Genomic DNA, 26,821 nt, shown 5'->3' on the forward strand with positions numbered 1-26,821 from the left:
GAGGTGGGTTTTGAACACCCGAGAGAGATGCAGACAGGATCTGCTTTGGGTCAACTCATAGCAGGGCGAATAAACCAGAACCACTGGTTAGTTAGAAGCTTGTTTTGGCTGATAGTTCTCCCTCTCCAGAGAGAAAATGTGAATACTGTTTTAGCTCAAGAAGGTCTGTGCACACATATATTACCCCTGAGACAGTGTTCCCTCCTGTGCACTGCACGGGTTTCTGTCCCCAGCTCTGTTTCAAAACTTTGTTAAAACAGTTATTTTTAAGCAGTCTACAATTTCACTATTTGCTCCCTTTCTTAACAGCAACTTTCCACATCCTTTCCATGTGATCATCATAGGAGTGGAGAACTTCACTGCTGCAGAAGGCAGAGGGTTGTCTGGTAAAGATCTTTTACTTTAAAATGCCCACTGCTGTGACCATCAGCATTTGAGGAGCTGTGGTGCTTCAGCCTGGAGATTGACAGCAGATTATATTCATCCCTTGCATCTCTACCTGCCTCCAGAAGGCTCACACAGCATGGCAGCTAGTGTCAGGGCTCCGAGAGCATCCCCTGGGGGTTTGACTCCCTGGGTTCAGGGCTGACTTAGCTAATCACACAAGTGTCTGATGTCGAAGAGAGCTCTTCAAGAAAGCTCTGCTAAAAGCCCCAGTGAGGGGCTGTCCTGCTGTTCGCTAGCTGGGGCTCTCGTCCTTGCCCCCCAGCTGGGCTACCTTGCAGCTATGCCTGTGCCATGTACCCTGTTTATACAGACCTTGGCCTGGTCTTTGGTCCCTGAGCTGACCTTGGATCTGTCTTTTCACCATGGACTTGCCTGGCGGTCGCTGGGCTGTTGCTGAACCTGATTGCCATCACCAGACCTGCTCTGCTGTGCTTGCTTGGGTGCTGTGAGACTGCACCTCTGCCTGTGTGGCCACTGCCCCATGCCTGCCTTCTGCCACCCTCAGCTCCAGGCTCACCTTTCCCCATGGAGCCAGCCCTCACAGCTGACACACTGATTGATGCCTACGTGATTTTGCCTGGGTTGTCACCAGCAGAGTGAGACCACAGCAGGAAATAGTCACTCTTTGTCTGCAGAGGACATACTGATCAGGCAGGATAGAAAGGAAGAAGCTCTCCCATATTACAACGCGCAGCAGCAATGGGCAGCAGCGTTCCTGAACAGATGTGCCACATACCAAAATCTTCATGTGTGCTGGAGCAGGGAGGGAGGTTCCACAAACTGAAGGAGGCCACGGGAAAGGGGAATTTCAGGCAGATGGTGATAATGGCTCCCCAGGGCTCCTAACAGGCCCCTCTGGAGAGGGCTGTGCTAGGTGTGGATTGGGATCCCAGGGTGAGCTGGAGGAGATGGGCCCTGCAGCCCTGCTGGCTCCCACAGATGGTGGCCTCGCAGCAGCACACTCACACCAGAGCCACGCTCAGAGCTGACTGTGAGGTTCAAGAGACAAGGCTTGCCTACCGACACTAAAAGAAGGAGGACTTGAGCTATTTGTTCCTAGAGTGGGCTGAAAAGTCGTTGTATTCTAATGGCTACCAAAAGAGATGGGCGGTTTGGGTCAAAGACCTCCTTGAAGTCTCTGTCTGTGCCTCACTTTGTGAGTTCAGTGATCACAGTGCAGCTTGTTGCTGAAGGTCTGGTAAAAGTGGCACCAACTGTGTGCTCCATGCCCTTGGCGTTAGGATGGGTGCCCTGAGGGCTTGGCTGCTTGCTGTGGTGATGCAGGCAGTGCTGCAGTGCTGTAGGGGAAGAGCATCTCTTGGGGAGGTGCAGCGATTTAGCTGAAGGTCACATTGTACCTGTCACTACCTGCAGGGTAAGGCTGGGAGGTGCCAGGGGACAAGAGTGTTACGGGCTGGGCTGAAATGCCTCTGAAGAACAGGATGAACAAGCCTAGGCATGCCAGAAATGCCCTGAGCTTTGTCTGTAATGATCACAAGTGGCTGGGCTCTGCTGTTCAGTGTGTACCCTGGGCAGGTGACTGGTGCTGGGATGAGCACCCTTCACCTTGCTTTCAACTCTGTTGCTCAGGTGTTGCTACAGCTGAGAGCAACACAAATCCCTGCAGAGCACAACCCTGCCTAAGGAGCTTGGGGGAATGAGGTTTTGCTGGCAGGGCTGCTAGTGTTGACTGGCTTGAAGCCAGCGTCTGCATTTGTGGCAGGGTATCTGGAGGTACCTCTAAAGGGAACCATGCAGAAGCCTTGTTTTGACATCCCAAGGCTTTAATAAAGTTTGGAGGCTTGCCTAGGCAGGATGAAGTTTGGCTACAAGACAGGCACTTTTGGCCAGTCATGTTTTAACCCAAATGCTCCTCACTACCATTAATTTTTTAGTATAAACCCATTCTAAATGCTGGCTTGCTAGTCTCATGCACAGGAAGAAAAGAAACCGTACAGAGCGGGGTGACTTCTGAGCAGCTGACGGTCGGGTGCATCTGCTGATGTACTCCCCAGCCTTTGCTATCCTCTCTTCCAAAGCTTTTCTGGAGCCTCAGAGTATAAGACAGAGCCATAGCTCTGGGATGCAGCCTAGAATGTCTCTTCTGGTGAGATTTCCATGAGAGGCCAGGGTGAGAGAGAGAGAGAAACATGGTGCAGTGTCACTGCAAGGCCTTGTGCTTCTTACTGATTGGGTTTGAGGTCTGTGTGATGGTGGAGCCGTGTGGGTGGTGTAGGCACAGGGAAATGGAGAGGCAGTGAGATGAGGAGATAGTTGACATGGAGACACAGGATGTCCTGGCAGAGGTCATGGGGATGCTCACAGCTGCAGAGTGACCAGGGATGAACTCGTGTCAAGGTGTGATGGACCTCAGGGGCAGAGGTGAAAGGATTAGGACAGAGAGACGTGGCTGGCTTTTGGTTCTGGTTGGGGAAGTCAGGTGGGTGGAGTAGGAGGCTGGGAGTGGGGAGGATGTTTATATGGAGTATAGCTCCTAGGAACAGGAATTTTGCCTGCTTTTGTGCTAGGGCAAATCCCTCCAAAACTGCATTAACCCCTGTGAGTCACCACAGCCTGGTGATGGATAGACACCAGAAGGTGGGCAGGAAACCTGATGTGACTAAGTGCAAAAAGCAGGAAAACACTTCCCATGGTAGCACTGGGCTTCTACCCTCCCTAAAGTCATCCCCCAGAGAGAGAGAGTCAAGTACACTCACTAATCCAGGATGTTTTGGTTGCCTGGTTTGCTCTCATTTTTGCCCCTGTGGGTAGGAGAGGAAGAGAATACAAGAATACAAATAATAAACTTGAGGCTCTGGGAATCTTTGCACAGAAGGCTTGGTGACAGCTTGGGACCTGCCCTGGATGGCTCTGAGCCCCTTTCCCAAACACCCAAGGCTCTCAGCTCGTGCCCTGGGAGCCCTTGGCAGCCTGATGTTTGCCCCTAAAGCAGCGGGGTGTTAATACACGCCGGCTCACTTGGTTTTGTACTTCCCCTTCCCAGACCTCCAGGGCGGGGTGACAAGCAGCAGGGAATTGGGGTGGAGGACTGGAAGGAAACGCTGCAGTTTCACTTATTTATTTGCATGCTAAGCTCAGCAGCAGCACAGTGACAGCCTGGTGTGTGTGCTGGCTGCTGAGCCCCTCTCGTTAGAGGGCAAACGCTGATGGAGTTGTTTGGCTCCTGGAGTTCTGAGCCCCGCTATTGTGAGCAAGATTTGAACTTTTGCAGCTGTGCTGGGAATAGCCCAAAGCACCTTGTCTCGGTTGCTGGTCAGAGGAATTCATGGCTATTATATTTGGGAGCCAGGCAATGATTACAAATCAATGACTCCACTCCCAGAGTGATTCATCATTAACCTGGGAATTTAGCTCTTTCCCTGGCTCTCTCCATCAGCAGCTCCCGTTCCTGTAGCATCTCAAGTGTCTTATTCATTCTAAATCACTGGATAGCTGTGGATGTAGCTGAGGAGGAGCGGAAGGACAGATGCACCGAGACATGGTTGGGCAGCTAAGGGGAGGGAGGGTTTTTGAAGGGGCACCTTGAGGGTGAGCAGAGCTTGGCAGAGACTGGGGAGCAATGCTGCCAGCAAGACCCAGGGCACACCAGCGTTCTCTCTGCTGCAGGGCTCCCACTGATGTCCCTGTTGGGCTGGGGAATTCTCTATATTTTTGCCTGGCTGGGCATAAAGTGGGGTGGAAAGAAATAAAAATACCAACTTGTGCCCAGGCAGACCAAAGCAGGGGTTATTTAGAGGTCCAGTGGGGAGCTTTTAATGATCCCAAACATCCCAGGACAGTCTATCCTTAATAATAATTTATAGCACTTAGCACTTTTACATGTTCTTAGCATTCTGCAGGCATTAACCAGAGACTGGGAGTGGCACTGTGGTCTCACTCAGGCCCAGCAGAGAGGCAGGGACTCTCCACAGACTGTCCTCATTCACCTGCCCATTTCTGGCTGTTTTTCTGCCCCATGTCCCACCTCATTGTTTTCCTCTCCAAACTAGACTATGTCTCCTATGCAGACTTGCTTTCCAGCTGCTGGCCTGGGGACCACGGCTGTTTCACCAGCAAATACAGCAGATGATCATCGCAGCTAGGCAGGGAGTTGCTTCCATTTCACAAATGAGGCAGCTGGCACAGAAAGAATAGCTAACTGGTGAGCTAGGAACACATTTCCCGGCTCCAGTCTTCTCTTCCTGGCCTTACAGTGATATTTCCAGAGAACAGCTTAGATTACAACACGTTCAGAGAGGCTAGGAAGCTAAAAGGCACCCCTGCCCTCTATGCTCTCAGAAATGCTCCTTGGTTTGCATTTGGCTTACACAAAAATGGGTTGCCCACACAGAAAACCCAGCCAGGTCTGCATCACCCCCAGGTCTTGCCTCTGCTGGATTTATCACGGTAACTTTTGCTGTCACCTACACGCAGGCTTTAACCCTGGCAGCTGCAGTGGCACGCAGCAGGCTGACCCTCCACAGCAGAAGGATGGGTTCTGCAGGATGCTGAGCTGAAAGATGAAGTGAGAAACACACATCTGCAAGCCTGTTGCTGCTGCTGCTGCCTCTGTGGTCCTTCCCCCTTCCTGCACCCCCACGGCTGCCCACACTCCCCTTTGCACGGCCGCTGCTGCTGCAAGGCACAGGATGGTGGGAGCAGACACAGCTGTGGCCACAGCAGCACAGCAGGGAAGGTGAGGAGGGAGGGGTGAGGAAGCACGCTGGAAACGGTACCTGTCACCTTCAAGAAGCTTGAAAGGCTTGAAGGAAAGCGGTTCACATATGGAACTGAAACTGAAGCAAGGGGAACTCACTGTGAGCACCAAGTGCTGGCCACCAGCTATTTAAAGCTTCAGATGGCGTCTGACGTGCAGCTGGGCATAAAGAGCAGGCACGCCTGCAGCTTGCACAGACACAGCCAGGACAGGGGCTCTGGAGCACTGCTGGGTACAGCTGCAGCAGCTGAGAGGTCAGCAGGGGCTAGGAACCACCCCAGACACCAAGGACAAGCTGGGCTGTTTGATGAAGGAGCAGGGCATGCCTGCTGCCCCTATCAGCCCTGGCTAAACAGCCCGTGGGACCAGAGCCAGGGAGCTGAAGACTGTTCCAGGGGCCAGTCAAGACTGGACAGGAACTGCAATCGTGGTCTTATGGACAGACACAGAGCTATTGCAAAACCTCCAAACAGGCTACTTGGTTCTCAGGAAGAATTCAAACAAGCTGAGAGATGTGTTGGTGTGGAAATGACAACTGTAACATTCCTTGTTAGAGTCCTTTAGACAGGGCAAGTCTCCCTATACCATGCCTCAGTTCCCAGGGAGGTCTGGAGCCAGGATTTTGGCTGCTTGTAGGCACTAGCTGGACCCAATCCTCCCCCAGATGGGGCTCCTGGCTAGTGGCATCCAGTGCCTGGCTTAGGTTGTCCTCCCTCTTTCCATCTTTCATGTCCAGACAGATCCTGCCTAAAAGCAGCTGTCATCTTATTTCACCAGGATTTTTTATTTTCAGAGCATGTACCACATTTTAATAGAGAGCAAAGCATCTCAAACACCTTCTTATTTCCTAGCCCAACCCTTGCAACATCTGTACAAAACTCTCCTGGCAATGTCTGCAACTGTTTTTGTGAAAAAGTCCCGTCAAAGAAGTGTTTGAGCACTGGACTTAGGTTTTGTTTGTCAAATGTGCTTTGACAGGATGAACCACCCCAAATCTCTGAGGCCCCCTGGCAGGCATTTCCAAGACCCCTGCCTGGCTGTAAGCTATTTGAGATCCCTCACACGGCACTTTAACCCCCCTCAGTGCTCCACAGTGGGAACCTGTCTCTTGCACCCAATTGCTCACTACAGAGCCAGTTTTCCAAATGCCTGGGCTGAATTTGGTTTCATGGAACTAATGCCAGGCGTTATTACTACAAAAGAATTAGAGCAATTCCCTTCCTTCACTTATATTGTTCCCTTGAAGGTATTTGGAGGTGGAACTCTTGTCCCTACTGAACCATCCCTTTTCTCTCCATGGGCTTCCCTCCTCATACCTCCCACCCTCGAGTTGCTTTCATCAACCAATAGTTGCTGCTGAGCATAGTTGCATGCTGGGTCATCTCTCCACTCCTCTGATCTCCCTTTGGGAGCAGGCTCATCTAGAGACTCAAGGAATACCCCCATCCTGCTGAGGGGCAGGCAAGGGGGCACAGCCACCCTCTGGACAGGGCTCAGAGAGTATTTGGGATCCCTGAGTGATCCCTGCATGGTTGCTGGGACTGATCTCAGTGACAGCAGAGAGTGAAGGGACCAGGAGAGGAGGAGAAGCTGGCAGGTGTCCAGCTGGGACATTCAGGGAGGGTGGGGAGCCTGGACACCCTGCTTTCAGTCTGTTGTAGTAGTGCCAGCTAATGAAATTTAACATATTATTGACCAGACTCTTCTGTCTCTGCCTCAAAAACAGTCTTTGTGACTGCTGTGGGTTGTTCTCGATAGTTCTTAACTTACAAGATCTTTCTTTCTTTATTAATATTTAAAATGATTAAATTTTTTGACTAAATTAAACCAACTGGACTTTGTTCTCCCCTGGAAGCTGTTTATGTAACATCTGTTTTAAGTAGTTTAAAACTCAGTCTGTTGAACTGTGTGAAATAAAACGCTGAAATTACTGTATTTGTTGTGGTTTTGGTTTTGTTTTGTTGTTTTTTTTTTTTTTTTTTAAAAAGTCCATCCCCCCTCCAGCTGAGTGACTTCCCAGGCTCGAGCTTAGCCCTGCGTGTCTCAGGGCAGCCGGCTGGATCGATGTCTGCCCCATTCCCGAAGCTGGCAGAGGCTGGGCAGGACCATTTGAAGGTGCCTGTACACATGGCTGCTCTCTCAGCTCCAAGAGCATCAGTACGGCGAGTTTGCAGCGGCGCGGGCACTGAGCGCACGGCGCTCTGTGTCAGATCGGGGATCCAAGCCTCAGCGTTTTCCCGGGACAGGGAGCGGGGTGGGTTCCTGCTCCCCGCAGCAGGAACGCGTGCCGAAGCGCTGCTCCCAGGATATCGTGTGCCAGGGATCCCGGGAGGGCTGCACAGACGAGCCTCGATGCCCTCGCTGGCAGGCAGCGGTGGGTTAAAGAGCCCATCCTGGGCAGGAGCTGGGGGGGTTCTCCGGAGCGACCCCGCTTTTTTGGCAGCCCGGTTCCCAGCTCGGCTCCCTTCAGCGCCCGTGTCCCACTTTCTCATGACCTCCCCTGCCTCCTCCTCCTCCTTATATATTCATGAAGCAGGCCAGCTGGGGAGAAATCAAAGCTGGGCGAGCCGGGGCGGCAGCACAGGAAGAGGAACTCGGTGTGCCTCGCTGCGCACCGCCGGGACGGACCCTGCTCCGGACCCGTGCCGGGACAGTGCTGGCTGGCGAGGGAGAGAGCCGCTCCCTCGGGCAGCAGCTGCTGGATGAGCTCTGGATGCCAGCAGGAGCAGAGTCAACAGTAAGTGAGTCAGTCTCACCACGGATAAGATAACACTTTCTTTAGGATGTTTCCTTTTCTAAGCCCAGAGCCAGGCCTGATATGGGGCTGCATCCACCCCTGCTCTGTTGGCTGCCCCAACACGCTTTCATCCCCTGGGACCAACTAAAGGGCATGAGGATGTCCTCCTGGGCCACAGGTGGAGGAGAGGCTGGAAGCAGAAGACACATGCACGAGCAGGGCCTTTCTGTGTAATTCACATAGGATTATTTCAAAATGTTGAGCCCTTCTCCAGCCTGCTTTGCTCTGGAGAGATTGGCATGGAGGGTCACTAAAGCCTGGTGCTGTGGTTGTGCTTTTTGGGGGGAGGGAGGGCTTGCAGAGTTCACATGTGCCTGTCTCCTCTGATCCCTTACTACTCCCATGGTCTCACTTCCATCTTCGTTCTTCTGGGGTTGCAAGGAAAGGACACACCTCTGTTCCTGCAGAGGAAGCCTTGGGGTTTTCTGCCTATAAATTAAGCCTTCTGATAGCTGGAATATACTAAAAGGGTGCAACAGGATCTTCTCTCGACTGGAGGGAATCGGGATCTGATTAGCTCAAGCCAAGCTCCTTACTGTCAGCACAGCCAGCACCTTGGCACCAGCATCCCTTATTCACTGGGGACTCCAGCCCAGCTGGCAAGCAGAGTCCTGATGCCACCGATCCCCCATTCCAGGGCTAGACCTTTGCCTTGATGTGCTGATCTGATCCAAGGAGCAATGTCTCTTCACCCTACCTTGCTGTGTGTAATCAGCAGCCATAGGGAGTGTGCTGATACATAGGGAGTGAGCCCTAAATTCAGGGGACACTGGTACCAGGTGCTCCTGCCAGTACTGAGCATCCCATTAACCCCCTACTCCTGCAGGATGGGCCAACACCTTCACATCCCATTGCCCTCCTGACCTCTGCTAATGCTTCAGTCTTTTCTCCCTGTCAAGGTGCAGCTCTAAGATGAAACCTCCATCTGGGCAAGGCGTAAGGCTGGCATACCTTCTCCTGAGTCTGGCTTCCCTCTGCCTTCCCACCCCTCTCTGGAAGGACCGGGACTCCCTGATGCAGGAGGAGAAAGCCCATCAGACAGGTGGCAACTTGGTGCTGAGTAGGCAGGAGCAGCAGCTCAGCACTAAGCTTGTAAACCTCAAGAAGAAGGAAGTGGAAGCAGCCATAACTACGGGACAGTTTCCTCCAAGCATGCACTTCTTCCGGGCAAAGAGCCTCATTGATCAGAGCACGGTGTTCAGCATCTTAAAGCACATGCCAAAAGGTAGGCTTGGCTTAAGGAGTCTCATCTTACTCATCCTTTCTCACCTTTTGCTTTCTGAGCAAAATATGAGATGTGGGAGACAAGCTTATGAGAGCTGTAAATTGTGCTCATTGGGTTCCAGGAAAAGCCCTGACTCTGAGCTCGGGGGCGGGGTAGGGGGAGAGAGGAAGAGGGGGATGGATTGGATGAATACCCATTTCCAGCAATTGTGGCTTTTGGTTAAACTTACAATATGGATCCTTTAAGTCTTTCAAGAGTGGAGAAGGGGCAGAGGAAGTAAAGACAACAAGAAATAGCAGACATCTCCATTTACTCAGCATGTTCCAGCCAGGGCCTCTCTTTTTCCCCACATACACATTCCACAAACAGGCTACCAACCTTGTGTTATTCTCTGTCTTAGCCAAAAGTGTTGTATCCCCCAAAAAGTGTTCCTGCAGGTGGTTCTGTGGCAGACCTGGAAGTCTACTGGAAAGTCTGGGGGCACTAGAGGAGGAAGGGGCTACCTCTAGCACTGGAAGTTTCTTTGCTTGTTGTGTACAAGCCAAAGCCTCTGTACCTCCAGCACTTAAGGCGAGCTTGTAAAAGGGAGAGGAGCAACTTTTTACATGGGCAGGTAGTGACACAGCCAGGGGGAACAGCATTGAACTAAAAGAGGAGAGATTTAGACTAGAGTTTAGGAAGAAAGTCTCTACTCAGAGGGTAGTGAGGCACTGGCACAGCTTGCCCAGAGAAGTTGTGGATGCCCATCCCTGGAAGTGTTCAAGGCCAGATTGGATGGGGCCCTGAGCTATCTTCCCAACTTCTCCCTCACAGTCTCTGCTGTGGGATGCAGATCCCTGTCTTGTAGCATCCTAATCTGTTACCATAAATGATTAGTATGTCAGAAATGCTGTTATCCTTCCATGGCTGAATTGAACAGTTAGGAATTTAAAACGCCCCTCTTCACCTCCAGTGTCACTGATACCAAGTGGGAGTCAAAACAAATAATTAACACTCTTCAATCCAGGTGATGTTAAAATGGATTCTTGGAATCTTTGCAAGGGCCATAAGCTTTCAGGGCCAAGATCACATCCTCATAGCTGTTTGAGCAGGACTTGAGCCCCGGGGAGTTCCTGTTGTTTCAAGCACTATTGTCATTCCTGTTGCTGCTCACATCGGGAAGAAGGTGACATTGGCAGCCCGAGGAGGGTCAGACAGCTGCAGCATGCCCAGTCTGGTGCACCAGCTCTTCTGGGAGCTGCAACCACAGCTCCTCAGCATCTTTACAGCCAGACCCTCTCTAGTGGGAGATCACAGACATTAGAGTCCATATTAGATTAGTCCACTATAAATTACAGTCTTGAACCTAATCTAATGTCAAATATATACCAGTCTTGTGTCTTGGTCTTGCTGTTCATGGTCTCCCTTTACCCCTGAGGGCATCAAAGCTGTTTTGACTAAGAGGTCTCCCCTAGACTAATAAAATACATCTCTAAGACTTCAGCTCTCACAGTATCTTCACTTTACAAAGGTGAAGCTTAGTTCAAGCACCGATAACATCAGGAGTCTTTGGAAAAGGAGAGATTTCAGCAAAATGAAATGATGAGGAAGGTGAGCATGCAGAGGATGCTTCCTGTGCCAGGAAGACTGGCAGGTGCCAACATACTGCACAATAACAGAGTGTCCCAGAGGCCCTTCGTGCTGGCCAGCAGCAGATGCACAACGTAAGCGAGCATGCTTTTGGTAAGGCACAGAAGAAAATTGTACTTCTGCATCTGGGTGCAATTCCCCAGTGTAACATGGTCTGGGATTTTGGTGTATGCCAGAGTTCCAGAGAGCTGAAAGAAGAGACACGGACTAGACACAAAAATTGAAGCTGGGATCCAAACAGAGCTTTGCTTCAGGTGTGCTTTAGCCAGCACGCCTTGTAAACTGCTGCCTACTGTGAGAGTTCCTCTTTAAATCAGTGCAGCCAGAGCCAGCTCACAGCAAAGTCTGTCTGAAAGACCTTTAATAACTCGGAGCATTTTCCATCCCAGTGGAGAAGCAGAGCTCCCTATTGATTTCCCCCCTCCCTGTGCTCCCAGGGAGCTGTCACGCTCTGCCTGCCCAGTGTCTGATGTGGAGGGGGCCACATCCTCCAGCCTGGGGGAGGCAGAGCAGCCGTGCAGTCCTAGCTGGGAGAGATCACTCACAGCCTTCTAGAAGCATTTCCAGATGCCCCTGGATGGGCAAACAAACTGTTATCACGTCAAGCCTTCTCCCCAGCCGCCTGGACTTATCAGGATGTCCTTGTCCCCCACCAGGTGCTGTCCTCCACCTGCACGACTACGCCATGCTGAGCGTGGGCTGGCTGGTGTACAATGCCTCCTACCTCCCCGACTGCTACATCTGCTTCACCCACACGGGCTCCGTGCGCTTCCGCTTCTCCAAGCCGAGCCCTCCCCACCCTCTGCCGGCCCAGTGCTCCCAGTGGCTTCTGCTGGAGACCTACCGGAGACAGCTGAGCAACGTGACCGAGTTTGACAGAGGGTGAGTGAAGAGGGGTTGGTGCTCCACGGCAGCATTGTGTGTAGCCAGCAGGGTCATCCTGGTCCAGCTTTCCCCTTTGCTTGCTGCTCTGGAAGTGAGGAACTCCGTTTAGGGCTGTGCACATGAAAAAGCAAACAGCAGTATAAGAGCTTGATGGCTGCTGCTTTAAGTACACCAGAGTCAGGGACCTTAAGAACTGAATTCTTCTGTGCACACTGACGTGCTGGGGACAGTGGTTTAAGTAGATTTATGAGACCTGTCCCCACCTCTCCTCAGCACCCAGGCTGGATGGATTCTCAATGTGGGACAGGGCTGCATGGTGCCTCATCCAGTGAAGTATGCAAAAACTGGATGAGGAAGCCAGGAGCTGATGAACAGGCTCTCCTCAACAGCTCAGAAGTCATTTGCAAAGTAATTGTTTTCATTCAGAGCAAGAAGTTGGGCAAACGACTTATGTTAATTACTGCACTGGCAAAAAAACCTCAAACTTCCCGAAATAAAACCCAACCCAGCTCTCCCTCCAAACACCAAACTTATTTTCTGAGGACTGCCTTTGAAACCCCACTGGCACCCAGCACCTGGAAGCACGAGGCATTCCTTCCCAACAGGACCCTCAGGCACCAGGAACTGCAGCTCACCCTCCTGGGCACAGGAGCCCTGCCTGGTAGGGCTCCTTCCCCCCAAACACCCTCCTGCTAACAGAGCTTCTGCCCTTACAGACAAGGCTCCTGCAGCTGTCCAGGAGCTCACACAGCTCCCCAGGACATCGCTCACCCTCCTGCCTTTTATCAGGACCAGGCTGTTCTGAACCACCTTGCATTTAATCACTTACAGGTGGCTGGGAAGAGCCTGGCTCCCCCTCCAGCCCGTGGTGATGGGAAGACAGAATCCTATCTCCCCATCCAGGGGCCATTGATCCCGGGACAAAGCCCCGCTGAAAAGGCCAAGAGGAAGCCTGCAGTTCTGCCGCGGTGTGTGGGGGGCTGGAGAGAGCACGCTAAATAATGCATGAAGGCAGACACTGAGCGATGAGGACAAAGGAAAATATTGAGTAGCCATCCATTCAGAGGGCACCGCTGTCCGTGGCGCTCCGGGGGCTGGGGTCCTGCAGAAAAAAAGAGTGTGGGGTGTCATGTAATGACAGACAGTATTGCCATGCCAACACACAAGGAGAGGGCTGGGTTAAGGCAGTGCAGATGACCCTAATTCCTGCATTCCCGAGGTGAAACTTGGTGGGTTTTACTGCAGTGCTCTTCAGTGAGGTTGTGTGCTCTTAAAGAGAGACCTTTTAACTCTTAGTGAGCTGCTAGCCCCTCCACGTGGAAGCTGTCTGGGCTCTGTGCCCTGCAGATCTGGGAAGAAGGTCAGGTTGAGAAGCTGAAGCTTCCAGACTCGTGGCATGGTACTGCCTTCCCTCCCCAAAACCAGCAATGGGCAGGGCAGAGGGGTCTGACTCTTGAGGGCATCCACCATCCCTCTCTTATGGAGGTCCAGAAAGGAAGGAGAAAGTGATGCCAGACCCTGGGCTCTTGACCTTTTCTATCCTTAACTGCCCTGACATGTGATGGACGAAATATTATCCAGTGAGAAGTCACTCATCTCTGTCTTCCAAAGAGAAAACTGGTTCTCCATTAGCTCCCTTCCATTTCTGCTGGGAGTGATGAGGAAGGAAAGATGACAGCACCAGCTCTCTTCAGCCACACCAGGAGACCCATAAATCATGTGCAAGAGATTGGATTTTGAAACAGCTTCACTTCCTTAAAGCCCAAGCGATTGCACTGGGCATTTAGAACTGTCTTAGGAGCAGCCCTTCATTGCACTTGCTTTTCCATGGCGTGATTTTCGTGATTCCATGACTTTCTGGCAGAGGCTAAAGGCCAGGGCATCCTGTACACCTGGGTAACTGGAGCTGTGCATTGTGTGCTTCCCTCTGTTCCTGTGTGGAAACACTTGTTTTCAGAGGCAGTATTGCCACATTCCTCTTCTTTTGTGTTTGTCTGACAATGTTTAGCGGCCACAAGTCAGAGCAGCACTTCAGAGTGGCAGGCACTGCACAGGGACACAAGACAGAGCCCTGCTGCAAGGGTCTTCCCAAATGTGGAGGGGAAACCAAAGCAGAGGCCAAGGAAGTGATTTTCCTCAGCAGACATATGCCTGAGCCAAGTACAAACTTGGATCTCTCGCATCCTGGGTGCTCACTTACCCATTTGAGTATGTTGTCCTTCATTTCTTCTCCTTCCGTGTTCATCAACACGAAGTCACAGAGGAGCCATTGCACATAATGTGCAAACACACCAACAACAGCCACACTGAGGCACTTCCCCTCCTATTTTCATCTAATCCCTGGGTACTAGTCTAGGGGTTAGGAATGTTTTTGGCCGCCTGGAAATAGGTCTCTAGCCAGGAATAGGCCCCAATCTGTTCTGCTTCTCAGTTTCTGGAAACCCTCCCAGTCTCTTGAACATGTGCATCCCAGGCTACCTCTATCCTGCACTCCTCTTTGCCCTTGAGCACTGACAAGCTGAGAGAAAGCAGATGTCAGAGGAAAGAACGGATGGATAGTTGGGTGGTTTCAAGGAAGTGTCAAGGGAATATGGCAGCAGGGAAGGGCTCTCATGCAAGACAGGGTGGATCAGCAAAACGTGAAGGAACAATGGAAATGTTTCTGAGACACTACACCTCTCACCTTACAGCATTTCTGACCTGGAAGGGGTGGAAGAAAGGGGAATCTGCATAATTTGTGCTGTTTGCATTTTTAGGTACATATACATATGTGTGTGTGTGCTTTGGGAGGGACTCCTTTTATATGTTTCCCTCAAGAGAAGGTCTAATCATTCCTATTCAAAACACACATCTCATGGGCCAAGACCCTGGAGTATTGTGTTACTGGTAAGCTTCCAAAAGGATGCTGTTAGGAGAGCCAGGAGACCGTGGGCCAAGGGACAGCGAAAGGAAGGGAATTTTGCTTTCATACTTAAAAGGAAAAACAATCCTCACTTATTTTCTTCACAATCAATTACGATACAGGAGAATGTCATTCTTTCCCTCAAGAGGCCATGTAATGGCTACCATCTCTAAAGCAAGAGCATGCCCCCGAGATATTTAGGGAAGCAGCATTGACATTCCAGATATTTGTAAAATACCACCGCACACCCCCCGCCAGCAGCCCAAGGATTGAGGCTGTGCCCAGCAGAGCTCTCTATCACCAGGATGAAGTCATCTGTGAGGGAGCTGACACCACGGCCGAGGCTGCAGGGACAACTCCCCTGGGCGCTGGCGGCTGCCCGGGCTGCCATCACCTTCCCCTCTGTGTCCTCTGACTGCCTTATCTCACAGAAAAATAGGGCAGTGTGTGCATTACGAGGGGAAAAAAGGGAATAAAAATCCACTACAGAAACAAAGCACTCTGCTCCCTCTACAAGTCTCCCCTTGGGGAGAAGAAGAGGGGATGAGAGAGAGCTAGAGAAAGCGAATGAACCACATGTGACAGATGTTAGTCACACTATTTAATGCACCACTGGAAGACATTTAGATACTACGGTGAGGAGAGGGGCATAATTACCCATCGAGAACAGAAAGAGAAGCAGGAAAAAGAATTCCTTTAAAAACAAGGCAACAAAACCTTTCACTTCTGTATTATATAGCACAGGAAAGGAAAACGGGGGAAGAAAACCAGGAAAAGAGAAAGCAAACCCACAGCAGAAAATAAATAATCCTTGGCTGGTCATTTTAGCTGTGCCCCTTTGGGCATATGCATTGCAATAGCATTGTTCAGTGCATATATGACATGACATGGAAGGCTATTTGTAGTCTGCACCTGATCACTGGTGAAGGCCCATTCCAGAAAAGAAGGAAAAAAAAAAAAAAAAAGTATTTATGAAGCTTTGGTTCATCTGCATGAGCTACTGATGGCAAAACCCCCCGAATCCTTAGGAGATTATCTGGTTATCAAGGATGGATCACTATTATGCAATAAATCTTCAACAGTTGTAAGGATCAATAATCAGTCTCAAAGGGAAGGGAATTATAAAGAGGAGTACAATTTGATTTATGTGCTTTTAGGAGCAGGGTGGTGTGGGGATTTATTGCTGTTTCTAGCCCAAGAGCACAGGCTAAGTAAACAACCACGAGTTTGTACAGCCAGATTGAAAGGCACGGAGCGGAGCCCTGCGTGCACGCATCGCTGGAGGAGCCGAGTTCTCACAGGACAAGGGGAGAAGGTGGTGGGAGCCCGACTAACCACCCATCCTTATCTGAAACAGAGCTGCCTGGAGTGGCGAGAACGGGCTTGCACGGCCTTTTGATCCACGGGGAGGTTTTTCCCTCGGTGCTCGCAGCGCCGGCGGGAACAGCCGCGCTCGGCTCCCGGCTCCGGGCAGGTGCTCTCCGCCGGCGTGCGGAGCTGGAGGGGAGCTGCCCTTCGGCCAGGAGGGAAGGGGAAAAATCTCTTTTCCCCAGCTCTTCCCACACGAAACCTCCCCGGTGAGCAGCAGCACACCCTTTCTGCCGGAGGCTGCCTCCCTCTCCGCAGCTCGGGCAGCTGGATCAGCGCCTTCAAGATGCTCCCGGCTCCTGCCTTCCTGGTTTCTGGGGCGATGCCGCGGCGTCTCCCACCGCTGTGTGCTCCTCGCTGCCCGCCCCTTCCGTGGTCCGGCTCGGTCTTCTCCGGTTGCATGGATTACTGAGCAGTGGTTGGGGTTGCCCAGTGTCCTGTGATAATGGCACCAAAGCCCCCATTGTAATGCATGGGAAGGCAGAGCCCAAGTTGCTGTGGAAACCTTAACTCTGAATTTTCCTGACTGCTGAGCATTTAAAATCTCAAACAGCAGGAGCATCTCTTTACGTACAGGTTTGTTCCTGGCAAAGAAATTAACAGAGTGAGGGAGAAATGAAACTGCAGCCCCTGGAAGAGAATCCTTGGAGAGTGAAAGAGCAGACAAATCCTGGGGGAATGGGCTCTGTTTTATGGGCAGGATGGAGGGATTCAAAAGGCATATCTGCCCAGGATGTCTTAGTTTATGAATTTGGACCAGATCACATTTTACATCTGCAGGGGGGCTGTGGGGGTTTAATTCCATCCAGTGTCCTGGATGAAGATAATAAGATCACAAATCAAAGCCACACCTCCCATATAACAGAGCAGAGCACTGCACGAGGATGGGGGCCAAGACATCAAACAGGAAACATTATTAAAGATCAGTAGCTGTTATTGAGGGGAAACAATATACTCAGATGAAAGCTGAAGCATGGCTGAAGGTATTTCTACCTGAACCTGCTTAGCTCCTGACATGAGGTAAGCACTGGGCCAGCAAGAAAACCGATCTGTAGGTTGCTGTGATGGCTTCCATTTCTCCACCCAGGAATGAAGTGAATCACCCCTGCATTGCCATTTAGACTTTGCCCACTGGTATGAGAAATTTATTATGAGCTACTCTTCAGGTGGAAGAAGGGGGGCTTTTGCCAGAGGCAAAGCTTCAGGTGGGATGAAGGCTATCAGCTTGCCAGAGGGTGGTGGTGTGGCACAGACGTTCACCCTGTCCTAAATGCAAGCTGTCACCCACGATTACATAATCTTGCAAATTACTGGCTCCCTTAAACTCTGCTTGATAAAACAACCCACTGTCTCTCTGGACTTCTGAAAGAGGCTTATGTGCCAGCTGAGTGTATGGAGGAAATAAATACATTTCCATCAGACCAAGGAAAAGCCAGGACTGAGATTCCTGTCAGCTGTTTCCCTGAAGTAGCTATCAGCAAGGCAGGCAGGGCATCAGGTTTGTTCTCACAGGTGGGGAAAAATGACTTCTGATTCGGAAATGTTTTCCCCTTGCATTTTTCAGATGGCATGCTTTGACAATAGAAAGGTACCAGGACAACTCACGGGCTCAGTAGGCAGGTTGGTGGTGGCCCAGTCCATGGCATCTCCTGTAAACTCAGTCTGCCTTTTAGGTGCTGAACAGAGGGTCAGGTGTTGTAACATTTTATGTGCATTGAAGATTCTTGGGAAAATATATTGTCTGCAGGAGTAATGTGCATGCCTGCTTTCAGATTAAGGAGACCCTGGGCAGCAGAGTGTAATTGATACAAAAGCACCATACTTGCTTTTGTAACTCTATTCCTCCTCGAGATTTTGCCCTTGAAAAAGGGAGGAGCAGGTTTTAAACACCTACTCCTACCCTGCTTACAGCTCAACATGTACCATATGAATTCTGTGCCAGCCATTAGAGGAGTAAATACAGGTGGCAGAAAAATGACCTGAATACTTCCTCATGGCACCAGTCGCTGTTATGCCTGTTGTATTGCAGTGCCAACAGGCTCTGTTTGTTCTCCTCATTCCTTCTCTTCTCCCTTTTCTATAGCTTGCTGAGAAACCTGACCCTGGTGACAGATGCCCCTGAGCTGGCCTACCCCTCTCAGGCTTTCATTTGGAAAAGATTTGAAGAAATCTTTCTTACTGCCTCTGGACTTATCTGCTATGCACCTGTATTCAAGGCCTATTTCTACCAGGGGCTGCTGGAGCTCTATGAAGATAACATACAGTATGTCGAGATAAGAGCTATCCTGCCTGCGGTACGTGGGGTTTGGCTTCTCTAGTAGTCTTTTAAATCCCTTTTTCTCCATAACCTTTCTCAAGCCCTATCTTGAATTTAGTTTTTGGATGTTTGCATACCTGCCCTTCTAAGGATGCTGGAAAACCTTGATCATATTCAAAAGTCTTTCTTGGAGATTTGCATAGGGAAGGGCTTGAAAGTGAGAGATTCTTTGTTCTTAATGGCTAAGGGAGATACCTGCTGTGACACCAGCACAAAACTACAGTGTACAGTGAGACTGGGAGCTGTGTCAAAACCTTGCTCATTGGGAAGGTGCAGCTCAGTTTTGTCTGCACCAGAATCACCTGTTCTGTGGCAGCTATTCTGAACAAATTTCCTGTCTTGAATAAAGACTTATTCTGGAATAGTTATGTCATTTTAAACCCTCGGCTTATTTCAGAATGATTGCTCTGAACAGGCAAGTTAATCAATTGGCAAAACACAACCTTCCACAATTTGCAGACAACTTAAAAATTTGGCTGTGCGTCTGAAGTATGAACTGCTCCTTTCATTGCTACTAACACCAAAATCTGCTGGTAATGGTTCAGGCATTTCTCCCTGTGTGTCACCCAGAGCTGGTCAGATTGTCCTACAAACTCACTCTGCCCTAACGCCTCCCCAGGCACCAGCAGACCACACCAATATGTGTTCCCACTTTCCCAGTGACAGTTTTGTCACTGCAGACACGCCTTTCCCATACAATTCTCCAGCCCAGCTCCACGCAGGACTCCATGGGGGTGGGAGTTCTGTCAGAGGGGCAGATGCCTTACCAAAACAAGCACTGGGGGTCTGCTGGTCCTCACCACCCATGTTCTCAGCAGTCCACTACAACGGGACTGGAGCTGCTGTGCAAGGTCCCTCCAGCAGCACCTGAAGGACCAGGTGGCTGTGGCTCGTGCCTGGGAATGCAGGTGGCAGCTTGCTGCTGGCCCCACGGCATCCAGCAGATGCACCAGCTATGCTGATGTCCTGCTGGCATCCCAGCTCCTGAGCATGCCTGCCAGCAGCTTCCTTAGCTCACAGCCCATGCATGCCATGGCTGGTGGGCTCCAGACAGCTGCAGAGGAACATCTGTGCCCCAGCAACTACTGCTGCTGCTGGACAGGCCTCCACAGCCACCCCGCCAGCAGACAGGCAGGTGCTGTCACAGGTTTGGAGGCTGATCTGGCTTTGTCCCAGCAGCTGGGGAGCGGGGCTGCTGACCCTGCCCTGCTGCAGCTTGGGCTGGCCCCACAGCAAGACAGGGCTCAGTGTCAGGGCTGCAGGCCACTGCTCTGTCGTGCCTGAGAGGAGAAGGATGTATTGCAAAGGGGGATAAAAAAAAAAAGGGGTGTGGAGACGGCCACAAAGTTTAGGTGTGTCTTACTTTGCTGGGGGTTGCCGTGAGCCGGTTGGTCAGAACTCAGCCACCACCTGTCTTTGGGATACCTGGAGAGAGAAAACAACAGCAGCGTCAAAATGCCTGTGCTGTGAGGCAGTGCGAGCGCTGGCCTCCCCTCAGGCCACCCCGGTTTCCAGGCCAAGAGTATCTGCCATGGTACAAGTGCGTGGGCCTGACTGGAAAATACCCTGCCTTTACCATCAGCCCTTAGACACGGTGGTAAGTCCTTTTGAAGAGAGGCTTGGCAGGGAACATTCGCTTCCCATCCAGCTCCTGCTGCTGGCGGTGGCCGTGGGAGCCTGCAGAGCCCTGGGGCTCGCTCGCAGCCGGCAGCTGACGTGCTGTGAGCTCCAGGCAGGCTGCCTGCAGCCCGGGCACCACGGCAGGGAACGCCAGCCCCACGCTGGGCTGGAGGGCAGTGTGGGCAGCGAAGGGACAGCTAGGCTGAAGCCGGCGTGAGAGGGCAGGGAAATGCTTCGTGGTGAAAGTCAAGGTGAGCAGGGTGTGATGGGAATAGCAAGATGCTCGTGTGGCTGGAGATCCTCCACGAAGCTCGGACAGCAGTGCTGACACTGCAAAAGCTCTCCTTGCAGCAAAGCCTGCCAGAAGCGGCCCCTGAGGTAAAGTAAATGAAAACTGGGATTTAGTGCGAAACAGCAAACATTGCGGAAAAGCCCCCTAAGCCCAGCTGTGTTTGCAGATTCAGCTGTGTAAAGTCTCACATTCCCATGGGCTGCAGCTGGGGAAAATTCCCTCTGAGCATCTGCAGCTGCCCCACAGTTGCTGGTGCCTGCAGGGGGGACACCCCGTTGTGACGGGGTGCGGGGCTTTGCGAGGGGCATCCTTGCACGGAACAGCTCCAGAGAGGAAGTTAGGGGGCAAAGAGGAGCAGTTGAAGGCTGGAGGAGAAAGGTGACAGAGAAAAGAATGGTGAGAAGGGTGAGAGGAGAACCGATGGAGTGGTTTCAGCCACTGTCTGTGAGTGACTCCAGGCAGGGCCTTTGTGGGTTTGTATCAGTGGGGCCATTCAGGGTTTCCACCCCTGCTGAAATCAGGGCAAAAGCCCTGAGAACAGCCCTGGTAGTGAGGAGCCTCCAGAGCAAGTTGATGAGAGAGAGCATGCCAAAAGGATTCCTTTTCCCAGTTTGCAGCCAGAGACCTGGGAAAGCATGGCAAGACTAAATGACTGACTCAAGGTCATGAAGCAAACCTCTGGCGGAGGGGAGCAGAAGCCCAGCTCAGCTGGTAGCTTATGGAGCTCAGCATCGCGTGCCTTGGGGCTGCCTCGGCTGACAGACTGCCACTGCAAGGCACAGAGCGTGTGTGAGCCGCCAGACAGCTGGACAAAACACTCCAGCATTTGATACAGACAGGAGTAAGAGGTCATGGTCTCCGCTGGGTACTCAAGGGCGCTTGCTTGCCACATCTGAACATGGAGAAACTCATATCGCATGGGAGGGAGGAAAAACCACTCCTTGGTTCTTGCCAGCTTGTAAAGGCTTGGAGAAGAAAATGTTCTGCACAGATTTTACTGCTTTTGTTTTCCTGCCCTCCTCTCAGGACCATAGCACTTTGCTTCTCCCAAGGTTTTTGTCAGTTCATTTCTCCCACCTTCCCGTAAAACACCTCTTCTAACCACTGCTTGTCACATGCTGTTCACGCTGCAGGTGTATGAGCTGGATGGCACCCGGCACAACAAATCGTGGTCTGTGGCAACCTACCGGGAAGTGACCAGGCAGTTTGTGAAGGAGCACCCAGACTTTGTTGGAGCCAAGATTATATTTGCAGCACACAGGTAGAGGCTGAGCATGGCTAAGAGCGCCTGTGCCGTGTCGGAGGCAGGCAGAGGGAGGACTGGGCCGGGAGAAGCAGTGCTGAGGGCTGGGCTGGAGTGCCACAGTTGGTTGGCAATGTCCACGTGCATTCATAGACCTGGGGTGCTGACTCCTGAAGCATTCCCTGGCACGTGTAAAAGGCTGAGGGTGAGAACTCATCTATATACGTCTGTGTACGTGCGAAGCGAGCAGGGTGAGCGCCAGGGGAGCGTCTGTGAGCCCTGGCAGCGGGAATGAGGCAGGGCAGGGCTGCCTGTGTGCGTGTCCAAGCTGTGCCTGCTCTCTTCCTGAGGCTGGACTCACTCCCACTCCGTGCAGAGACAGCAGTGACAGCAGTGCCCGAGTATGGGCACTCAGTGTGGCAGAGCTCCCCGTGGGACCCTGCAGGCGCTGCTCCCCGGCAGCCTGTGTACGGGATGTTCGTGCTGCTGCCCGGGCAGGCGGGCACAAGGCTGCTCTCCAAGTCAGCCAGATGCCATGAAGTCATGTGAGGTGATGCTCAGCAAGGAGAGCAGACCTCTCAGCAGTCTCTGGTTTGGCACAATGAGCTTTCCAGTTCAGAGCTGGCTTGCCTCTCTGGCCAGCTTGGGGTATGGACACAGTCTGCAAAATGCACTGAGAAGTTTAAGTCTGATAGGGCTGGAAGAAACCTAAATGTAAAACTCTCTTGAAATGCAGTTACTGTCTCACCTCCCAACAAAACAGTCGGGAGGAAAGAAAAACAACTAAACATTTTCTCTCCACACTGCTGTGTTCCAGTCCCTGCTTGGTAAGTGGGAAAGCCAGTGAGTTAGACAAGCATGCCTCAACTCAAGTGACAGCAGGGTCTAGCCAGGCATTTCCTGGTCATTCATGGGTTTCCTTTCATAACATCAATTTTCTACTGCCGTTCCTCTAGAGACCTGAAGCTGGTTGTCAGATTCAGGAGCAACTTGCATTTTGGAAATGCCCCTGGGGGCCCCATTTCACAACTCAAACCCCGACAAGGCAGGCCCATGGGAGTCAGCTTCTGCAGCACTTTCTCTCTCTTGCTCTCTAGGATGCTGAATGTTTCCCAGATTAAAGAAGCCATCGTCACTGCCATGGCACTCAGAGCCCGCTTCCCAGACACCCTGGCAGGCTTCGACCTGGTAACTGTATTTCTTCTGGGGCTTCACATGAACCCCTGGTGTTACAACCACATATATACCATGGCATGTGTTGTACACCAGAGCCAGAACCTGCGCTGCCACACTGAAATCAGTGTTAATGAATTGCAAATCCTCCAGCTCGGGATTTTGTTCGGTGTAATTGACAAAATCCCCTGAAAGAATCAGCTCCCTACCCCACAGCATTGTAATTTCAGCACAGCTGGCACCTCATTTATTAGGGCTGTAAGTCCCTCCATCTTCCCAAGCATGCTCAAAAATGCCTTTCTGCCTTCCCCCAGGTTGGTAATGAGGATGAAGGTCATTCTTTATGGGACCTGAAGGATGCCCTGACCATCCCATATTCCATGGGGGTCAACTTGCCGTACTTCTTCCATGCTGGGGAGACTGGTAAGCGTGAGGACTCAAGGCTTGTTACTGCTTGCAGAGGCAAGACTGAAGTCTTGCAAAGAGCAGAAGCAAGCCTGGCTTGCTTGCTGGCTGTATCTATAGGGTTTGTGTGTGTATACATGTGTGCATAACCAGTTTCCCCTATGCTTCTCCCCATATCAGTTTGGAGCTGTGGCATTCCCACAGGACCCCTCCCTTACCTCCTCCCTGCTTTTGACTGTAGGTGTCACATTGCTCAGCATCTTTGACCTGGTGTGACAAGGAGTCACGTGTAAGAGTTATTGCTGGTAGCCATTTCCTCCTTGGAACTGCACTCACTTCTCATCCACAACAGCAGCAGAGTGCCCCAGCCATTATTTTACATTTTAAGGTGAAATAACGTTTGAGCCAGGCTCAAGGCTTAACTGAACAAGCTCATCAAAGTAACTGATGTACCATTCATTCCTGGGGCAATGTGTTATTATTGGCAATGTATTATTCAGTCTGGGTGGGTGGGATTTATCCTGACCACGTGTGAGAGCCGTGTCTAACTTGTACCTTGTGTGTTGCACATTGACATCTACAGAAAAATGTGGTTGGTTACCCTGGGCTCCCTTTATAGCCACAGGCAGGAGCAAGCACTTGTAAGCCACAATACATCTCATCCTGATGCACAGGCCAATAATTATCCCTTCTCTCCATTGACAATTAATGGAGTCCAGCATAATTAGCTCAGCTGTAAGAGCAGTACTGTAAACATCCAAAGCCAGGTGAGATGAGCGGGTATCTCTATGCTGGGCCATATTCAGGGCAGATTTAGATCCCCATTTCACTGAAAATGCAAGTGGAAACTCTGAGCATGAGCAACCCTCTCACCTCACAAGTGGGACATCTATTAACAAAATCATCTAGCAGTTTGAGAAGTTTTATTTCCTCACAGCACTGCAGTGACTCTTATCTGTCTCTGCTCAGACTGGCAGGGCACCTCTGTCGACAATAATGTGCTGGATGCATTGCTACTGAATACCAGCAGGATTGGCCATGGACTTGCTCTCACTAAACACCCAGTAGCCAAAAGTTTGTCTCTGAAGAGGGATATTCCTGTAGAAGTCTGTCCCATCTCCAACCAGGTATGTTGTTAAAAGCTTAGGTCTTGTGGCTGGGTCACTGGAAAGGGGTTTACCATAGCTGTGAGGGTCAGCTGGGTGCCACCTACAAGTTTTGATGCAGACAGGCTGGCTTAGTTTCCTTTGCACCACCGTATACCTCAGTTTGCTACGCAGACACACACACTGTGAGTATATATAAGGCTTGTAATGCCAGTCAGCAAAAAATAAAATTAAATTCCTATTCAGAGGAACTTGGGAAGACAGTCCTCCCTAGTGGAGATGAGGCCCAGAGCCACAGAGGTGTCTTAAGAGACATAATTGAAAATACTTCAAAGCCAGGAGGGCCAGAGGCTGAGAAGCTGGGATTGTAACTGCAAGTCCTTGGTTTTGCAGAATTCATAACCAGTGGGAACTCTTCTGCAGCACATTAGGATGGTGCCATTGTCCCCTGGGGGCAGCAGAAAGGATGCTTTGGGTGGAGATTTACTGGTGTGAGCCGTAAGGGAGAGAATCCTGATCCCAGCTCCACACGCCACGAGCTAAGCATTACAGCAAATGTGTAACCAAAAGATTGTTCCTGAATTGCTCACAGTCAATTGTTCTAAATAAGCACAAGTTATTCACCCCACTGGCCTTGATGAAGGTGATTTATTTAAGAAATTAATCTCTCTGTATAGGCAGTGGAGACAAGCTGGTTCCTCCTGCAGCAGTTCAGAGCAGAGGACACTCTGAACATCCCTCTGGAGGCTGTCCCTCCCTGAGCACACTGACACAGGCAGGTGTGCAGTGTGACCCAGCTGCAGCAATAACCTGGTGTGGTTGTTGTTGTCTCCCACTCTTCCCCACCCAGGTCCTGCTGCTGGTAGCTGACTTGAGGAGTCACCCTGCAGCTGACCTCATGGCTGAGGGGCACCCCATTGTGATCAGCCCCGATGATCCCCCTATCTTTGGGGCAAAGGGGGTCTCCTATGACTTCTATGAGGTGTTCATGGCCATCGGAGGGATGAATGCTGACCTGAGGACCCTGAAACAACTTGCACTCAACTCCATAAAGTAAGTTCATCACCTCTCTCACCTAGTCATAGTAATCATAAGGAGACCATCAGCTTGCTCCCCTTGCTTGCATTTGGCTTTTGGCCCGAGTCTCCTCTGCCACACGAGCTGGGCTTTGTTAATCCGGAATCTCCTCTGTGTGTCTTCTCCAAAGGCAGGACACAGGGACCCCAGAGGCTCCTCTGCCTGTGCTCTCAAGTGTCTTTCTTATACTCCATGCCTCAGTGTATTCCTCCTTTTCCATCCTTTGTGAACTTGCCTCCACCACCTGGTTCTGAGTTTGGGAGAAATCAATCGTATGTCTTTGTATCCCTTGTCTATTTCTGCCAAAATTTGGCTTGCTGCAGTGTTTGCCATGACCCATCTGGGAAACACAGGAAAACGATTAGCATTTAGTTTGAGTGTTTAACCGCTTTTTCTATTAACTGGACAGCTCTGAAATAAAATACTCCAAAGATACTTTGGATATGATGCCCAGGGTCTTCCTGCACATTCCTCAGCTCTTGCCTGTTTGCCAAATCCTGTGCCAATCCTCAAGGCTATCCCAAGTCCCCACATGGCCAGGGAGACAGCAAATACTCTGATTTCCCAGCGGTCTGGACAAGCTCAGGTCACGTCTGAAAGCAGCAGCAGTGCTGTCTGTTCTGTACTAGTCACTGGGTGCTGCCCAGAGAGCCTCCAGCTTATGCAGACGGAGCTGTTTGTCCTCCTGCTGCAGGATTCAGGAGCTGCTGATGTGGCCGTGATATTTCTTGTCCCAAGTGGGCTCCAGGCTCTTTACACCATGTTACTCTCTGTGGCCTAGGCATGTCCTGCAAGGGTTAATCTCTTGCTGCCTCCTGCCTTTTCATTTCGGTGCTGCTCCTGAAATAGCTGCCCCCTTGTCTCCTGCCTGATACTGACTTTTGTCCTCCTCGCAGATACAGTGCCATGCTACCGGATGAGAAAGCCAAGGCCAAAGAGGTCTGGCAGAAAAAATGGGACCAATTTGTGGCTGACCTCTCTGATAGCTTTCTAAGGCAGCTGTAGAGAGGACAAGGCTCATCTCAGAAGGCATTTGGCAAGCGAGAGTGAGCCAGCCTGATTGCTAAGAGGGAGACTGCTTCTTCCATGTGACCTGAGCAGATGAATGGATGTCAAAGTCCCACCTGGCAGTGGGTGACTCTGGTAAGCCAGGCTTAATGGGCCTAAAGCTAAGAATCAGCTGCACCATCCTGTGAAAGTCATGGACTGGAGGTAAAAGGGAGCAGTGAGCCTTTGTAGCACCCACAAGAAATCACCCACAAGAAATCACCCTGCTCAAAATAGTCAAAACAATTTAAAATTGCCAATGACTAAATCCCGACATCCTTATTCAGGAAAAACACACTTTCCAATTAGAGCCAGCAGGAGGTTGCCAACACGAGGATCTCTGAATTTTGCCTTATCATTACAAAATGCAGACCTTGTCCGGAAGCAGCTAAGACAAACATCCAACCATTTGGGCCACTGACCTTCAAGAGAGCAAGGACTGAAAATGACTCTTGTTATGTTTAACCCTGGGCCTGCTGCCAAAATAGCACTGCTAGGTCGAAGAACCAGTCATAGGTCCGGTGGCTGCTATTTCAGGACCTACCATGGCTGCAAACAAGCTGGTGGAACT

At 51.1% G+C, this 26,821-nt stretch overlaps 1 protein-coding gene and 1 long non-coding RNA gene across 3 annotated transcripts; one reads left to right on the top strand and one right to left on the bottom strand.

Moving 5' to 3' along the window:
- Positions 1–5,256: 5,256 nt before the first annotated feature.
- ADA2 (adenosine deaminase 2) lies at positions 5,257–26,801 on the top strand. The gene is made up of 10 exons (XM_069003649.1): positions 5,257–7,901; positions 8,861–9,186; positions 11,472–11,697; positions 18,054–18,264; positions 21,333–21,460; positions 22,540–22,630; positions 22,930–23,038; positions 23,990–24,147; positions 24,977–25,179; positions 26,100–26,801. The coding sequence occupies exons 1-10, from the start codon at positions 7,867–7,869 to the stop codon at positions 26,206–26,208; spliced, it is 1,596 nt and encodes a 531-aa protein (XP_068859750.1). The 5' UTR covers positions 5,257–7,866; the 3' UTR covers positions 26,209–26,801.
- Positions 9,102–12,472, bottom strand: LOC138104403 (uncharacterized). 2 transcript variants are annotated; one of them, XR_011148052.1, is made up of 3 exons: positions 12,336–12,472; positions 11,660–11,811; positions 9,102–11,003 (listed from the first exon to the last, which is right to left on the bottom strand). It is a non-coding gene; the product is annotated as an uncharacterized lncRNA (long non-coding RNA). The 2 variants fall into 2 exon arrangements; XR_011148053.1 differs by having other exon boundaries at positions 12,415–12,449.
- Positions 26,802–26,821: the final 20 nt, after the last annotated feature.

This window comes from Aphelocoma coerulescens, chromosome 1A (assembly GCF_041296385.1).
Source record: "Aphelocoma coerulescens isolate FSJ_1873_10779 chromosome 1A, UR_Acoe_1.0, whole genome shotgun sequence".
Classification (NCBI taxonomy): Eukaryota; Metazoa; Chordata; class Aves; order Passeriformes; family Corvidae; genus Aphelocoma; species Aphelocoma coerulescens.

What these genes read in the sequence shown, in the direction of transcription:
- ADA2 (XM_069003649.1), top strand. Translation starts at nt 7,867, where the DNA reads ATGAGCTCTGGATGCCAGCAGGAGCAGAGTCAACA. An exon ending in CAGCAGGAGCAGAGTCAACA is followed by an intron (nt 7,902 to 8,860) that starts GTAAGTGAGTCA and finishes CTCCCTGTCAAG; the next exon opens with GTGCAGCTCTAAGATGAAAC. An exon ending in CCCTGGCAGGCTTCGACCTG is followed by an intron (nt 22,631 to 22,929) that starts GTAACTGTATTT and finishes GCCTTCCCCCAG; the next exon opens with GTTGGTAATGAGGATGAAGG.